This window comes from Orcinus orca, chromosome 1 (assembly GCF_937001465.1).
Source record: "Orcinus orca chromosome 1, mOrcOrc1.1, whole genome shotgun sequence".
NCBI classification, from domain to species: domain Eukaryota; kingdom Metazoa; phylum Chordata; class Mammalia; order Artiodactyla; family Delphinidae; genus Orcinus; species Orcinus orca.
Window position 1 is genome coordinate 45,562,296 of NC_064559.1, and position 17,481 is coordinate 45,579,776.

The following is a 17,481-nucleotide window of genomic DNA, read 5'->3' on the forward strand; positions in this document are numbered from 1 at the left end:
ATACCCCAAAGTTAGCAGAGGGAAAGAAATCATAAAGATCAGATCAGAAATAAATGAAAAAGAAATGAAGGAAACGATAGCAAAGATCAATAAAACTAAAAGCTGGTTCTTTGAGAAGATAAACAAAATTGATAAACCATTAGTTAGACTCATCAAGAAAAAAAGGGAGAAGACTCAAATCAATAGCATTAGAAATGAAAAAGGAGAAGTAACAACTGACACTGCAGAAATACAAAAGATCATGAGAGATTACTACAAGCAACTCTATGCCAATAAAATGGACAACCTGGAAGAAATGGACAAATTCTTAGAAATGCACAACCTGCCAAGACTGAATCAGGAAGAAATAGAAAATAAGAAGAGACCAATCACAAGCAGTGAAATTGAAACGGTGATTAAAAATCTTCCAACAAGCAAACGCCCAGGACCAGATCGCTTCACAGGTGAATTCTATCAAACATTTAGAGAAGCGCTAACACCTATCCTTCTCAAAGTCTTCCAAAATATAGCAAAGGGAGGAACACTCCCAAACTCAGTCTACGAGGCAAGCATCACCTTGATACCAAAACCAGACAAGGATGTCACAATTAAAGAAAACTACAGGCCAATATCACTGATGAACATAGATGCAAAAATCCTCAACAAAATACTAGCAAACAGAATCCAACAGAACATTAAAAGGATCATACACCATGATCAAGTGGGGTTTATTCCAGGAATGCAAGCATTCTTCAATATACGCAAATCAATCAACGTGATACACCATATTAAGAAATTGAAGGAGAAAAACCATATGATCATCTCAATAGATGCAGAGAATGCTTTCGACAAAATTCAACACCCATTTATGACAGAAACCCTCCAGAAAGTAGGCGTAAAGGGAACTTTCCTCAACATAATAAAGTCCATATATGACAAACCCACAGCCAACATCGTCCTCAATGGTGAAAAACTGAAAGCATTTCCACTAAGATGAGGAACAAGACAAGGTTGCCCACTCTCACCACTCTTATTCAACATAGTTTTGGAAGTTTTAGCCACATCAATCAGAAAAGAAAAGGAAATAAAAGGAATCCAACTCGGAAAAGAAGAAATAAAGTTGTCACTGTTTGCAGATGACATGATACTGTACATAGAGAATCCTAAAGATGCTACCGGAAAACTACTAGAGCTAATCAATGAATTTGGTAAAATAGCAGGATACAAAATTAATGCACAGAAATCTCTGGCATTCCTATACACTAATGATGAAAAATCTGAAAGTAAAATCAAGAAAACACTCCCATTTACTATTGCAACAAAAAGAATAAAATATCTAGGAATAAACCTACCTAAGGAGACAAAAGACCTGTATGCAGAAAATTATAAGACACTGATGAAAGAAATTAAAGATGATACAAATAGATGGAGAGATATACCATGTTCTTGGATTGGAAGAATGAACATTGTGAAAATGACTATACTACCCAAAGCAATCTACAGATTCAATGCAATCCCTATCAAACTACCAGTGGCATTTTTCACAGAGCTAGAACAAAAAATTTCACAATTTGTATGGAAACAAAGAAGACCCCAAAAAGCCAAAGCAATCTTGAGAACGAAAAATGGAGCTGGAGGAATCAGGCTCCCTGACTGCAGACTATATTACAAAGCTACAGTAATCAAGACAGTATGGTACTGGCACAAAAACAGAAAGATAGATCAATGGAACAGGATAGAAATCCCAGAGATAAACCCACGCACATATGTTTACCTTATCTTTGATAAAGGAGGCAGGAATGTACAGTGAAGAAAGGACAGCCTCTTCAATAAGTCTTACTGGGAAAACTGGACAGGTACATGTAAAAGTATGAGATTAGATCACTTCCTAACATCATACACAAAAATAAGCTCAAAATGGATTAAAGACCTAAATGTAAGGCCAGTAACTATCAAACTCTTAGAGGAAAACATAGGCAGGACACTCTATGACATAAATCAGAGAAAGATCCTTTTTGACCCACCTCCCAGAGAAATGGAAATAAAAACAAAAATAAACAAATGGGACCTAATGAAACTTCAAAGCTTTTGCACAGGAAAGGAAACCATAAACAAAACCAAAAGACAACCCTCAGAATGGGAGAAAATATTTGCAAATGAAGCAACTGACAAAGGATTCATCTCCAAAATGTACAAGCAGCTCATGCAGCTCAATAACAAAAAAACAAACAACCCAATCCAAAAATGGGCAGAAGACCTAAATAGACATTTCTTCAAAGAAGATATACAGACTGCCAACAAACACATGAAAGAATGCTTAACATCATTAATCATTAGAGAAATGCAAATCAAAACTACAGTGAGGTATCTCCTCACACTGGTCAGAATGGCCATCATCAAAAAATCTATAAACAATAAATGCTGGAGAGGGTGTGGAGAAAAGGGAACCCTCTTGCACTGTTGGTGGGAATGTAAATTGATACAGCCACTATGGAAAACAGTATGGAAGTTCCTTAAAACACTAAAGGTAGAACTACCATATGACCCAGCAATCCCACGACTGGGCATATACCCTGAGAAAACCATAATTCAAAAAGAGTCATGTACCAAAATGTTCATTGCAGCTCTATTTACAATAGCCCGGAGATGGAAACAACCTAAGTGTCCACCATCGGATGAACGGATAAAGAAGATGTGGCACATATATACAATGGCATATTACTCAGCCATAAAAAGAAATGAAATTGAGCTATTTGTAATGAGGTGGATAGACCTAGAGTCTGTCATACAGAGTGAAGTAAGTCAGAAAGAGAAAGACAAATACCGTATGCTAACACATATATATGGAATTTAAGAAAAAAAAATGTCATGAAGAACCTAGGGGTAAGACAGGAATAAAGACACAGACCTACTAGAGAATGGACTTGAGGATATGAGGAGGGGGACAAAGCGAGAGAGAGGCATGGACATATATACACTATCAAACGTAAGGTAGATAGCTAGTGGGAAGCAACCGCATAGCACAGGGAGATCAGCTCGGTTCTTTGTGACCGCCTGGAGGGGTGGGATAGGGAGGGTGGGAGGGAGGGAGACGCACGAGGGAAGAGATATGGGAACGTACGTATATGTATAACTGATTCACTTTGTTATAAAGCAGAAACTAACACACCATTTTAAAGCAATTATACTCCAATAAAGATGTAAAAAAAAGAGCACCCCCCCAAAAAAAAATTTAATTTAATTTAATCAAACTACTATATGTAAATAAAATCTGAGCTTTTACCCCTAGCTAAGTATTTGTACTCTAAGCTCTGGAGAATGTGGAAGGGACCAGAAGCTAAGAAGCAAAGCTGTATAACAGTCTAGATATGGTTATGGACAATACAAATGTCTCCATAATGATAAGCTGGACCCCAGACTGCAAGGCCACATCTTTAAGCCTGATTCACCTTCATATTTAAAATGTACTTGGAGTTTTCAACAACATGATGATTTGCACAGTTGTAACTCTTTGAAAAATTTTCCCCATTACATAATATTCATGAATTAAGAGTTCTAAATAACACACTCACCTGCTCTCTAAACAACAGTAAAAATTGACCGGGAGTTTCCAAGGAATGATATTAAGGCCTTCCTTTTGGTAACTAACATATTACACCATCTGACCACAAGACTGAAACAACATTATGTTTCCTACCAGGTGCAGGGGCTGAGAATCAACATTATGGTTTCTCTTATGTATAAGTCAGTATCAGGTCATAGTTTTGTTGAGGGGTATTTTCTAGATGTAGGGCTCAAAAAGTTTGTTGTTGTGGTCACCCAGTTTAACCAAGATATGAACCATAGGGCTGTAAGTTCTTGTCTAAATATTCTCTTAACCCAGTCTATAAGAATAAGTTGAAAAACAAGGAATGGAATTATCATTTGGTTGCTTTGTTTAGAAAATATTTTAAAACACATCTTGAATTTTCTTTTAATTAACTGTTTTCTAGTTGAATTGACTACATATTCTTATACTTTTTAGACACAGTCACACAAATTTATTTCAGCTGACAAGAATCTGCACTAAAAGTTATTTGACTAAACATAAAAGGAAAGAAGGCCTTTAATTAAATGGCAAATATTACTCAAGACTACTTCTTTATTAATTCAGATTATTGATGCTCATGGTTCTTATATATGGACTATGGGATTTCAAAATTCTGCCATTCCAATCATTTTAATATGTTCTATTTCCAAGGCTGTTGGTTAACAAAAGTCTTTATCTCTTACAATATAAAGACTTATGATACATGCATTTTTTGGAGGACCACAATTAGGTGACATTTGTTCATTTATTATCTGTGTAGTTTCTATTAATATGAATAGAGGTTTCCAGCTTAAGATCCTTTAATTTTTTAAAATCAATACAGAAAACCCTAACCAAAATTAAATTTCATGGCATAAAATGCGGTAGAGTTGAAATGTTTCTTTGATGTGAGTGGAACGATAGCAAGAAAAAAGAGGAAAGACAATATAAACCAGAGAAGGCATAAAACATCATGGTATCTAAATAATATAATACAAAAGAAAACAGCTATGGAGGAATTAGTACATTGAAAAAAAAAGTAAAATATAATAGACGAGTTGGTTGTTATACTATGTTGCAGTTGTGATTCTGGAAAGGTAGGAGAGCTTATGAGCAGGGATTCTGGAGCAGATGCCCTGGGCCTGAATAACCACTCTGCCCTTACTAGCTGTACGATCCTTGACAAGTTACTTGGCTTCTGTGCGCCTAGTTTCACCATCTGCCATATATGGATAAGCAAAGAACCTACCTTATTAGGATGGGCATGAGGAATAATGAGCTGATAGATGAAAAGTCCTTGAGCAGTGTAAGACACACAGTATTACATGAGTGTGAGCTCTGAGCTAGTACTGCTATTCTTCACTCAAAGTTCTCAACGATTTTCAGAATAACACTTAAAAAAAGCTCATTCTTTATCTGTAACAATATATTTTTTATGATTGACTCAAATGGCAGCAGGATGCCCTACCCCAGAAGATACCCATCTTTTTTAGAGGGAGGATTGTCAGTTTAGAAATATCTTCTAACTGGGGGAGGACAAGATAGGCCTAAAATATCAATTCGTACCAGAAAGTCGAAGCGTTCGTGAAATGATGGGGACATATCAAGAGGACACTGAAGCTAGGATCCCTCAAGGGATCTCCACTAACCAAATCTAGGACAATTTGTGCATCACAATAAATGAAGACAGTAGTGCATTATAAACCACTGAATGAAATGATATTTGAGTTCTTACTGATATAACTGAAAAAAAAGGAGAAAGAGAAAGAAAATTCTTTCTTACAATAGAAAGCCAGTAGGGGACTTCCCTGGCGTTCGAGTGGTTAAGATTCTGTGCTTCCAATGCAGAGGGTGTGGGTTCAATCCCTGATTGGGAACTATGATCCCACATGGTACACGGCATGGCCAAAGAGCAAAAAAAACAAACAAAAAATGCAATTAAAAAAAAAAAAAGACAGCCAATAATAGATGTAGAAGATATGATGGAGTTATAAATGTTTTGTAAGATCATAGCAATAGCTGATTTAAAACAAAAATAAATCATAAGTAGATGCTAAAACTAGTAGATAAAAGATTGATAAGAAACAAGATGTTTATGAAGTCTTAAAGTTTCCCTACAAAATACTTATTAGTTACAAAGGTAAAAATAGTAACGACACAGTGGAAGACACCACTTTAAACAAGTGAACAAAGTTAACATCACCAGCTTGGGACAAATTCTGACATCATACACTATCTCATATGATGCACTGAGAAGGACACAAAACCATTTCTGTGATGTTTCTGCCAAAATGCAAAACCTGAATCTAATCATGAAGAAATATCAGACACATCTAAATGGAAACTCTTTTACAAAATGATTAGCCTGTATACTTAAAAAATAGCAAGGCCATAAAAGGTAAAAAGTGACTAAGGAATTGTTCCAGTTGAAAGGGACTAAAGAGACTTGACACATAAACACAAGTGTGATCCTGGACTAGATCTTGCAGTGGGAAAAAGAGTTATGAAGCATATATGACTGGGACAACTAATAAAATTTTAATGTGAACTGTGGATTAGGTAATAAGACTTAATTAGTATTGTATGAATGTTAAATTTCTTGATTTTGATAACTGTTCATAAAAGAGAATGTTCTTGTTTTAGGAAATATACACAATAGGTGAATCTGGGTAGGGGTATACAGAAGTTCCTTGTACAATTCTTGCAACTTTTCTGTAAGTTTGATTAAGCACAAATTTTTACTAAAAGAAAATCTCATTAAACCATGTGAGGCAAAAACTAACAGAACTGCAAAGAGAAATGGATGAATCCACCATAACAGACAGAGACTCCAATACTCTTCTATCAGAAATAGACAGATCCAGCAGGCAGAAAATCAGTAAGGAAATGACTGAACTCAAGAACAACATCAATCAACTGGATGTAGTTGACATCTATATACTATTTCATCCAACAACAGCAGAATAAACATTCTTCTCAGGCTCACATGGAACATTCACCAAGGTAGAACACATTCTGAGCCATAAAATACACTTTAACAAATTTAAAAGAATAGAAATCATATAATGTCTGCTCTCAGATCACAATGGAATCCAGCTAGAAATCAATAACAGAAAGATAGCTGCAAAATCCCCAAATATGTGGAGACTAAACAACACACTACTAAATAATACCTAGGTCAAAGAAGAAATCTAAAGAGATATTAAAAATATTTTGAATTAAATGAAAATGAAAACATAAGTTATCAAAATTTGTGGGATGCAGCAAAAGTAATGCTTAGAGGGAAGTTCATAGCATTGAATGCATATATTAGAAAAGAAGATCAAAATAAATTATCTACATTTCTACGTTAGGAAACTAAAAAAGAAGAGCAAATTAAATCCAAAGTAAGATGAAAAGAAATAGTAACAATTAGAGCAGAAATCAGTGAAAATGAAAGTAGGAAATCAATAGATAAAAATCAATGAAACCCAAAGCTGGTTCTTTGAAAAGATCATAAAATCAATAAGCCTCTAGCCAGGCTAGCCAAGAAAAAAAGAGAGAGAGAATACAAATTATTAATATCAGAAATATAAGAGGGGGGATCTATTAAAGAAATTGAACCAATAATTAATAACCTTCCAAAACAGAAAACACCAGTACCAGATGGGTTCCCTGCTGAACTTTACCAAATGTTTGTGGAAAAAATTATACCAATTCTCTACCTTTCTTTCAGAGGACAGAAGCAGAGAGACTACTTCCTAACTCATTCTATGAGACCAGCGTTACCCTAATACCAAAACCAGACAAAGACATTATAAGAAAAGGAAACTACAGGCCAATATCTCTCATGAACGTAGATGTAAAAATTCTCAACAAAATATTAGCAAGTTGAATCCAACCATGTATAAAAAGAAAATCTCTTCAGTCCCTAAGGTGCTGACATACCCCCTGGATGAAAAAGACTATCTTTGGCTATTTGCCCATTTTGCAGTGGTATACTGATAAATGTTTAACCAGCTCTCTGGGAGTAGAGAGGGAAACTCTGAGTTATAGCATCTGCAATTTTTGTGGTGCCAAACACTTCCACTGTGGTCAATATCTACCTACTAATATGATGTCACTAAACTCTCAGTGGGAAGAGATACATGCTCTCAGTGGCAAGATCCAGAACACCACTGACAGTATGCCAAAATAACAGCTAAATTCAATCAATATAGAGGCTGGGAGATAACCAAAGAAAGACAGAAGAACAGTAAACCAACAGAAAAGTGAGCAAAACAGCAGTAAGCCAATAGTTACTCAACATGAAGAGAAAAAAAATCCTGACTTTTGTTTTATGACATTTACTAATATCATTTAGCTTTTCATTATATAGACATTAGATATCATAGCTGACAAACTGTACAAAGGTTGCTCTAATCCAGTATTTCTGGTTCTTTTTGCTTTGATATATTATTCTATTATAATTAGATTTCTAATTTTTCAAGATTAAAAAAACTTGGCTTTTGGTTTAAGATTTCATAACAGTTTTAATTTTTGTAACGTAATAGAAGTTCTGAACTGCAAATCAAGATACCCAGGATCTAAGCAAATTGGCTTGGGAATCAGACAGACCTGGGTTCAAATCCTTAATTCACTTTTAGTAGGTGTGTAACCTCAATGAATTAATTATCATATATTTTCTGAATCTTAGTTTCCTTTTCTGTACAATAGAATGCAATATCCAATGCAGAGGTAACTACTACTCATTTTTGTTTGTCAATATCCCTTTTTTAGACCATCTCAGCTAAGGTGGCTCTCCCAGTTTTGCTCTATCACTTCAACTCTTTGAGTTTGTCCTGTATGCTTATCAATATCTGAATGATATTCTAATTACAGCAGTTAGAATGGTGCTCAATAAGTATCTGTTGGATGAATGAATGATTAAAAGAATGAATTAACAGCCACTCTTCTATTCCATATGATTTCTTTCAGGCTGTCAAACAAGAAACCTTGCCCCTCTTGATACAAGGTGGGCAAGTAGCCCAAGCTGGCTCTCAGAGCAGTATCCTTCTCCTGGACTACCTGAGTTCAGAGGTGAGCCTGGGACCCAAACAAAATCAAAGAGGGTTCTTTCGCAGAGGCTGATACAAATTATGAGAGAGAGAGAGGAACTTTTTTCCTCTGAGGCCTTAGATTATAAGGCCGCTATGAGCCAGCTGCCGGAAGTCATATTTCCCACCACATGGAAAGAGTTTAATGGAGAAATAAAGGCAGAGAAAGGAAAGCAGAGATGAGAGATGGAAAACATGCTAGTGAAAACATGCTAGTAAAAACATTAGCCAAATCCCTGGATTCAATCATACCTGAAAGTAGAATTTTCTATGTAAGCTACGTATTTAAGTTTGATTTCTGTCACTTTAACCTGAAAGAGCCCTAATATACCACACCTAGTATATTCACTGTAAGAATATTTGCCCCAAACAGTTTTGCCACCAACTAATTGGCTGTAAGGCAATTTTGCTGTGAAAGATAAAACAATGATCAACAGGTTCGACAGTTTGGTTTCAACTAGTTGACAGTGGTTTCATTTCTCCATTGACTCAGTGCTCCCATTTTTATATTATATACATCTTAGGCCTCATAATTGGTCACTACAGTGACGAGCAGATGTGAGGGTCTTAAAATAGTGGATGATAACAACTATGTATAATGACTTGATAGAAAATACGGTGATAAGAAAACTTACTGGAAATGTGAAATGAGAGAGTGTAAAGCCAGATCGCATACTATACTAAAATGATAATATATAAGTTTGCAAATCCTTTGGTGAGCACAGTCATCCCTCTCACCTGTCAAAAGCAAAAGTTTACCAAGCTATGGCAAATATAAAAGGGGCGGCTAGTAATTCATAACGGTCTTCAAGAGCATTAATTATCGATTCTTTAGCTAATTCAGATACTACAGATTGCTCTCCAAGCTGTCTTTATAAAATCTATCACACAATATTAGAAGTTGGAGGCAAAAGAATCAAGCTCCTCTTATTGCCGCAAAAGGAAACGGTTACATGCTTCCCGGTAAGTTTCTTGAAAATGGTGAAATTTTTTGCTATTTGATAGTGGAGAACACTATGTAGCCAGAATTTTGGTATTTGGGACAGAATCTGGCTTAGATGATTTGGTGAAATATAAGGACTGAAATTGTGATGGAACATTTAAATGTAGTCCAGATATGTAGGACCAGTTATGTATGTTACATATATTGATAAGAAATAGCATCCCTCGTCTGTTCATTCCACATTCAGGGATATCTGAAAAGACTTACAGCAGATTTTTTGTATATCAAAAAGAATTTATGTCCAACAAAAGATCCTGAATCCTTAATGATCAACTCTGAGAAAGGAAGTATCATCGTTTTCTAAGACATACCCCAATACAACTATAACATGAATTTACACACATTTTAAATGTATTCAAATATTTTCTCTATTTTCATTTTTCATGACAAAATGTTTTAAAAATTTTGTTTTTAATTTTTCATCTTAATTATATCCTTTTAAATGTTCCTCTTTTATTTTATCTTTACTATTTTATCTTCTACAACAAAATTGTCTTACGGTCTGTTTAGTTGTGCAGCAAAACTGCCTGCAGCAAAGGTTCTTACAGTGAAGATACCTAGAACCCTAAAATACCTATGTTGTAGTGTTGTTTCACAAAGTCAAAAACAACATGTAGATAAAGTACTGAGCATGGTTCCTAGCACATGACACATATTTAGTGAATGGTAGCTAATATTATTTTACTCCTCACCAGCTGTGTGTTTCTGGGCAGGTCTTTAACCTCTCTAGGCTTCATTTATTTCATGTGAAAACGAATGACTGGATTAGCTGTTATCTAAGGTCCTCATTATCTCTAAAATTCCATTAATTTGATTAAATCTACATGATTAAAAATACACCACAGTTTAGAGCCTTTTATCATGTTCAGTTATATCAGGTATTTGATGTAACACTGATTAATGTCATACCTTCACAAGTTCATCCATGAGACAGGACTAAGGACACAGAAAATGAATATGTTCAAGGGTTGAGGCCATAACATCTCTTCACAATAAAGAAGAAAAGGTAATTATAACTCCTTTGTAGGAGTTAGAAAGATGCAAGTTTTGCTTACTGGTGGATTCTCACCTGGGCAAGGTCTAATGTTGCACATGATGATTTCCACAGCATTCCCTTCACATGGCTGTCCACCATGCTGAGCTGATGGATTATTGCAAGTTCTGGTCCTGGTTCGGTTGCCATGTCCGCAGCTCCTTGTGCATTCTTCCCAAGGGCTCCACTCTGACCAGTTACCGTCCACTATCCAAAGGTGACACATTACACCATTAGATATATTTCAGTTGAAAGAACTAATAGTGAGACAAGCCATAGTTAGGGAACAGAAATGAGTATCTACTGAACACGTGCCTGTCCGGTGAACAAAGAGGTTTACCTGGACACAGCTTATGTTGACAGTTCCGCATTTCTGAATCCGATCCCTGGCAAGGCTTCCCACCATTGGCTGGAGAGGGGTTGTTGCACACACGACTCCTCTTTTGGATGCCTTTCCCACAGGTGACACTGCAGGATCTCCAGGTTGACCACTGGGAAAAGCCACCATGAACTGCAAGTAAAACATTGTACTTGGTCTCTGTTTTTGTAAGTAAAAAAATTGTTAAGTCAGATTTCATTTAAGATATGCACTGGGTCTAGCGCTGAATCTATGAAGGCTGAGAGATTGCTTATGGAAGCTCTTCTTTACTGTAAAATTAAAACCTAAGCAAGAGAGAAGAACTTCAAACTGCTAACTAGAGTTTCTTCCCAGCTCCAGTCCTGACTCATCTGGACATGGCTGTTGAAAGAGTCAGTGACCAAGAAATTTATATGCTATTTACCGTTTGGAAATAAGTCATTCTTTAAAGCAAAAATATGCATTGATTTTTGAGAATAAATTTAACCTAGTTTTGAATACAAAATTCAGTTCGGAATTTTGAATTATTAACTTGGTATTCTGCAGCTCTCATCGGTATTGTTTCAGTCCTTTCAGTTTGTGATGTGATTTTTGTCCTAGCCCTATAATCTAGAAGTATCTTAAAGGTAGAGGAGACTTGGACTAAGATGCTTAACGATTTTTATGATTTCGATCACTCCAGGTGCTGTTTAACATGAATATCCCAGGGTGAATGAATCACACTCACCCTGGACTATTACTGGCACTCTGACAAGGACAGAACCCATCAAGTTTCGAGCAACACATTCATATTCGGATGTATCTTCTTTCTGAGCGGCAGTGATATATAATGAGTTGTTGGACAACACATTAATTCGCTCATCCCAGGGGATAGAGTGCCCCTGACGGGACCATGTAATGGTTGGATGAGGCTCTCCAGTTGCCTGACAATTCAAGACGACTTTGCCACCAGCATTAATAATAGTTTCTATTGGCTCAAGAGTGATAACAGGAGGACCTATGGAAAAAAGCACATAGTATTTCTTAGCTTTTGTGGAATCATATTAACATTTTAAGCCATATTATATAGTAACATTATTTTGAAAAAAGTTAGGCTGATTTTTTAATACACTGTAGCTTCTCAACTATTAAGGTTGTAATGGCTATTGAGAGAATGTTTTATTTAGTAAATGGCAAAAATTTAAAATTCCCAAGCAGTCTAGCCTAGAGCATGGGCTCTGCAGTCATGCTTTTCTGGATTCAAATTTTGTCTCTGCTCTTTACTACCTTTTTGAATCATTGTGTCCTTAAAAATGGTCCCTAGTTCACAGGCTCTTGTTTGACTCGACTAAGATGATGTAAGCACAGCTCTTCAACAAGGTAAGCACACAATATTATTAGGACTATTGTTATTGTTAACAAGGTAAGCACACAATATTATTAGTACTGTTGCTGTTACTATCATTGCTTTTGTCTGTGTTTTACATGGTGAACATTCAGTTCTTTCCCTTACATTATTTTTGAGGTAGGGATTCATTATCAACTTATTCTTTCACCAGTGGTCATCATTCTTTAATAAACATATATGAAGAACCTACTTTTTGCCAGGCATTGTGCTAGATGCTGGGGGCACAGATATAATTTCTAGCCTCAAGGAGCTAACAGTCCACTTATAAGACAGACAAATAACCCATTATTGAGCTGTGCTATAATTTACCTGTAGAATTTGGTAACAGAATAGGTAGAATAGAATTTAGTATACAATAGGTAAAATTGTGGTAATCTGGGAGCATAAACAATAGTGACTCAACAGATCATACAAAAGCATGTCACTGGAAATGAAGAGGAAAAGGAAAATATTCAAGAATTGTTAAGAAGGTGGGAGTGATAGAACTTAGCCATTGACTGGTATGGAATAAAGGGAGGAATTGATGACTACAGGGTTTTGATTTGGGCAATATAGTATATCTTTGGGCAATCCAGCAGAACATAGGAGATAGAACAGATTTGTTGGGAGGGAGTAAGGAATGATAATTTGCATCCATTTAGAACTGCTGAGCTTGAGACATCTGTAGGACATTCAAATGGAGATGTCTACACCACAGTTGGATATTCATATCCAGAGCTCAGAATAGAGATATGGGCTAGAAATATAGATTTGTGAGTCTTTCATGAGTGGATAAGATTGCTTCAGAAGTGAGTCTAAAATCAGAGGAAGAGATCCAAAGACATAAACTATTACAACATCATTATTTAAGAAATGGACAGAAAATGAGCCTGTAATTGAGTTTCTTCCTTGAAGAAACTCAGGAGAAAAGGGTATCTGGCAACCAAAGGGAGTTTCAAGAAGGAGGAAGAGGTTAACAGTATCTATACTGGATGATAGCTATTCAAATAAAGTTGTTGGAAAGAATGTAAAAGGAATTGCAAAAAACTGCTGACAGAATGTTTATCTTTATACTGGTCTACAGTGTCAGGATAGAATAGGAAAGACTTCATGGAGAAGAAGCTTGGACTGGATTTTTAAAAATGAGTAAGATTACATATAGCAGAAAGGAGGCTCCCTGGAGAGAAGGAAATAGCATAGAGATGGGTTTAGTTTTGAAAGGATGATTCATCCAGGAGAGCAGTAGCATGCAGGTTTTAAACATTTGGTTAAAATCTTATAAGAAAATCAGAAGGGTTTATGTTTGAATAGGTAAGCAAAGGGGATTGTGCTTATTCTTGATAGAGTATGTTGGGATGACAGTGGTGTTTTAGTGAGACTGAACTGAATGGTGGAATGATTTGCTCAGTGAGAGTTAATGCAATCATATAATTCAAGGCAGTGGCTGCACATTATAGACCAGGAAATGTATCTGGAATGATGGAACATAAAACAAAAATAGAAGTAAAATGTGTTTTATTGTGATATTACTATGCTAGTATTTTATGTAAAGGTACCACTGACATGTCTTTTACAAAAGTAATTATTTCATATGAGGTTTGAATCCCTCAGTGAGTGTTATTAATGTATTATTCATATATATGCCCACATCATCCTATACAATTGCCTTCTTACTTGATGTTTACATTAACGTCACTCTAGGAACTTTCAGGGCTGGTGCTTTTCCTTCTCTCCCAGTGATGAGATTACATAATGTGTTCAATAAACTGTTGCTGAATAAAGTAAATGCCTCAGACTAATCACGTAACACTAAATAACAACAAAATGAATAGATGAGCTTGTCTGTTCATATTATTATGGCCAAAGAAAGTGTTAAATAAAACTTAGAATCTTAATTTAGATTGCACATTTGAACATTTCCAACTGCACATAAGGCTATAAATTAATTCAACAATAAAATTCCATATGTACATCTTTCAAAGTTGAATTAATTCTATCAGTCACATAATGATCAGTTAAATACGAGCATTTTATCTAAATGAAGACATTCCTTCTGGTGCTTTAATCTTAATTTTAAACAAATTATATTTTTGGCTTTTTTATATCCCTCATTTATTACAATGAATTTATTGTCAGTATGTAGATGAGCTAATCTAATCTAATGCAGCTTTTCTTAAACTGTCAGTGGAACACTCTTCCAGGAGAGATTAATCATGAGATGACCTACCTACACTCACCCAACAAAGGGGTGAGGAAGGTTTCACGGAAATAACATTTTTTGGGGGAAATGTAGAATATTATATTTTCCTCTTGTTGAGTTATAACTAACTCACATCTGCATATTAACATTTCTGGAAATATCTGCAGTAAAGAAATTGGTGCACCTAAGCAGGGCTTGGCATATACTAGGTGCTCTTTATATATTTAATAAATGAATAAACCTTGTTTAATCTATTTTTTTCTCAGACTTATTCAATCATGGCACTCTTTTTTCCTAATGACACCCCACAAAGTTATCATTTGGTAGATATGTATTTTAATAAAACATTGTCTTAGCAAGACATACAAACAACCTGAGTGTGTCTTTCAATGGATGAATGGATAAAGAAAATATGGTATATATATAGTAGTTTGGCAAACAGCTGTTAGTTTGGCAAACAGCTGTTAGTAAATGCTAGTCTACAGCATCTCTCAATAGTGAATAAAGAAAATGTAAATAAATTCACCCTGTTAATTACTGAGCCTAGTCTCAAAATAAGCTGATTTCCTTAAATTGTCAACCGAATAACATTGTTCTCGGGTCAGCCCCTGAAGTGGTTCTGGGGACTGTCCAGGGAGCCATTGGAGTCTTTCATGTTTTTCTAATTATGAAAACCTGTCTTCCAATGGTTTATACTGAGGGCCTTCATCATGAACATGATAATCCTGCTCGGAGCACATAGTTATTTCACGGCAGATTGACAGCAATCGAGCTGGAGCACTCTTTTTTTTTTGCGGTACGTGGGCCTCTCACTGTTGTGGCCTCTCCCGTTGCGGAGCACAGGCTCCGGACGTGCAGGCTCAGCGGCCATGGCTCACGGGCCCAGCCGCTCCGCGGCATGTGGGATCTTCCCAGACCGGGGCACGAACCCGTGTCCCCTGCATCGGCAGGTGGACTCCCAACCACTGCGCCACCAGGGAAGCCCCAAGCTGGAGCACTCTTGAGTTCACTTACATTAGTCTTTATTTTCAACACTTATTTTTCAAGTGCCAGAAAATGATATTTTTGTAAGTTCATTACAACAACCGTGAGGAGCTATACGAAGGGTACTCGATTGAATATATTGCAAACAACACAAAAGGCTCTGCTACCGAGCAATTGCAAGTGTGAGCTGCATGTGTTAGATAAAATATATTGCAAAATTATATCAGTCTTATGCTTGGTAACAGCTGCTCCATCAGCAGCAGAAAAGTAAATTAGACAGACTCTGAAAGCTACCATTAATGTACTTGCCAGGAAGTTAAATGAACAATTAAATGGACATTTCTTAAAACAATTAATTAGAGTTTGATTAAGAGTTTAATTAGAGTTTGATTAAGCAGCTTACTCTGCAGAGTCAGACTCATGCTGCGCTCCACCACCCCAGCTTCATTGGTAGCTACACATGTATAGTCACCGGCATCTTCATTCTACGGAAATAAGCAGTGTTTTATAAAAATATGTGCCTATAGAACAGCGCAAATCACTTTTTATTACCATGATGCTTGTTTATATGCAATTTTGTTTTTGAGACGGTATTTCAATGGAAATAGAAAAACTTACCTATATTTAACCACATAGATTTTTTTTTTTAAAGAAAAGAAGAGAAAGAAATTCCTAGCTTAATTTTTTTCTGAACAACGTATCATTGCTCTCAGGGAACAATAACTGGCAGGAAACCTAAGCAGAAAATCACATTTTTTACAATCATTTATCCAAAATTATCTCATTAAAGAAAAATGCCAACACTATTCTTATAGATAGCTTAAAAAGCATTAAATAATCAGAACAAATCAACGAATATCTAGTTCTTTCTTATGGGGGTTGTTAAAAAAAAACATTAAGCTTAGCCTCCATTTAGAAAGCTTGAAATGTATGAAAGAAAGTGAGGAACTAATTATTAATGATGACAAATCACAGAATGTAAGTCACAAATTTATACATAAATATTATAGAAAATAAGGACCACATGAGTTTAGATTTGATGACTAGAGACACAGATTTTGCTAAGGTCTTGTGAACAGAAGAATTTTGGTCTTGTTAATAGAGTAAGTCAGTTAAGAGGAACTGAATTGAAGCAAGTGGAGGAGGGTGGGAGGAGAGAGACAGATGATTTAGGTGTTTAATCAGGGTATCAATGCATTATCCAAATAGAGATTTCTAGTAGGAAACTGTAAATGGAACCTGAAAGAGTTTCAGGGTTGAAGGTACAGGGTTAGGAATCTGAAATTGTATGGTGGAAAAAAATTAGTATTAGTATTAATATTGATATTAGAAGAAGTACCAAGGACTTCAAAAGTAGTAATGTTTGTGTAGAGGAAAAGGGAGGTAAAGCAGTAATGAAGAAGCCTGAGACTCATTCGTGTAGCTAGAGGTAGAAATCATCTCAAAATTGAAGGGACGATCAATAACATCTAAGGTTGAAATAAAGCCAAGGAGAAGAAAAGACTGAGAGTGGCCCATTGGAGCAGGTGATTAGATAGTATATACTAATTAACTAATTCAACAGTAGGTTAACAAATTACCCTCATTTAGTCTAGTTAAGAATTTTTCAGATAAAGTATCTCATTCACTTGACCCCCAAATTAGAATAACTTAAAGTACTAATCACTGTCCGAATTACTGAAACTTTTGGACAGCCTAATATAGTTATCGACTTGGTGATGAACTCTAACATTTATTTGTAATTTACAATGTTGTAATTCTTCAATTTCCGCATTCTAAAACAGATTTGAGGAAGTTATCTACTGATGTTGAACAATAGGTCAATGATGGAGAACAAAGCAGCAAAATTATTTTATTGCTTGTACTTCTTTGAAGGGCTAAAAATCAATTTGAACCATTGTTTCAGTTTTTTAAA

At 35.7% G+C, this 17,481-nt stretch overlaps 1 protein-coding gene across 1 annotated transcript in view; it reads right to left on the reverse strand.

The window, feature by feature from the left end:
* The window catches only part of HMCN1 (hemicentin 1), a 534,342-nt gene that overhangs the window by 84,227 nt on the left and 432,634 nt on the right, over positions 1-17,481 (reverse strand). Inside the window, exons 86-89 of the mRNA XM_004275232.3 lie at positions 15,970-16,051; positions 11,744-12,013; positions 10,999-11,169; positions 10,695-10,865 (exon numbers count right to left, since the gene is read on the reverse strand). Coding sequence (XP_004275280.1) covers positions 10,695-10,865; positions 10,999-11,169; positions 11,744-12,013; positions 15,970-16,051 — 694 coding nt within the window. The remainder of the gene's footprint in view (positions 1-10,694; positions 10,866-10,998; positions 11,170-11,743; positions 12,014-15,969; positions 16,052-17,481) is intronic.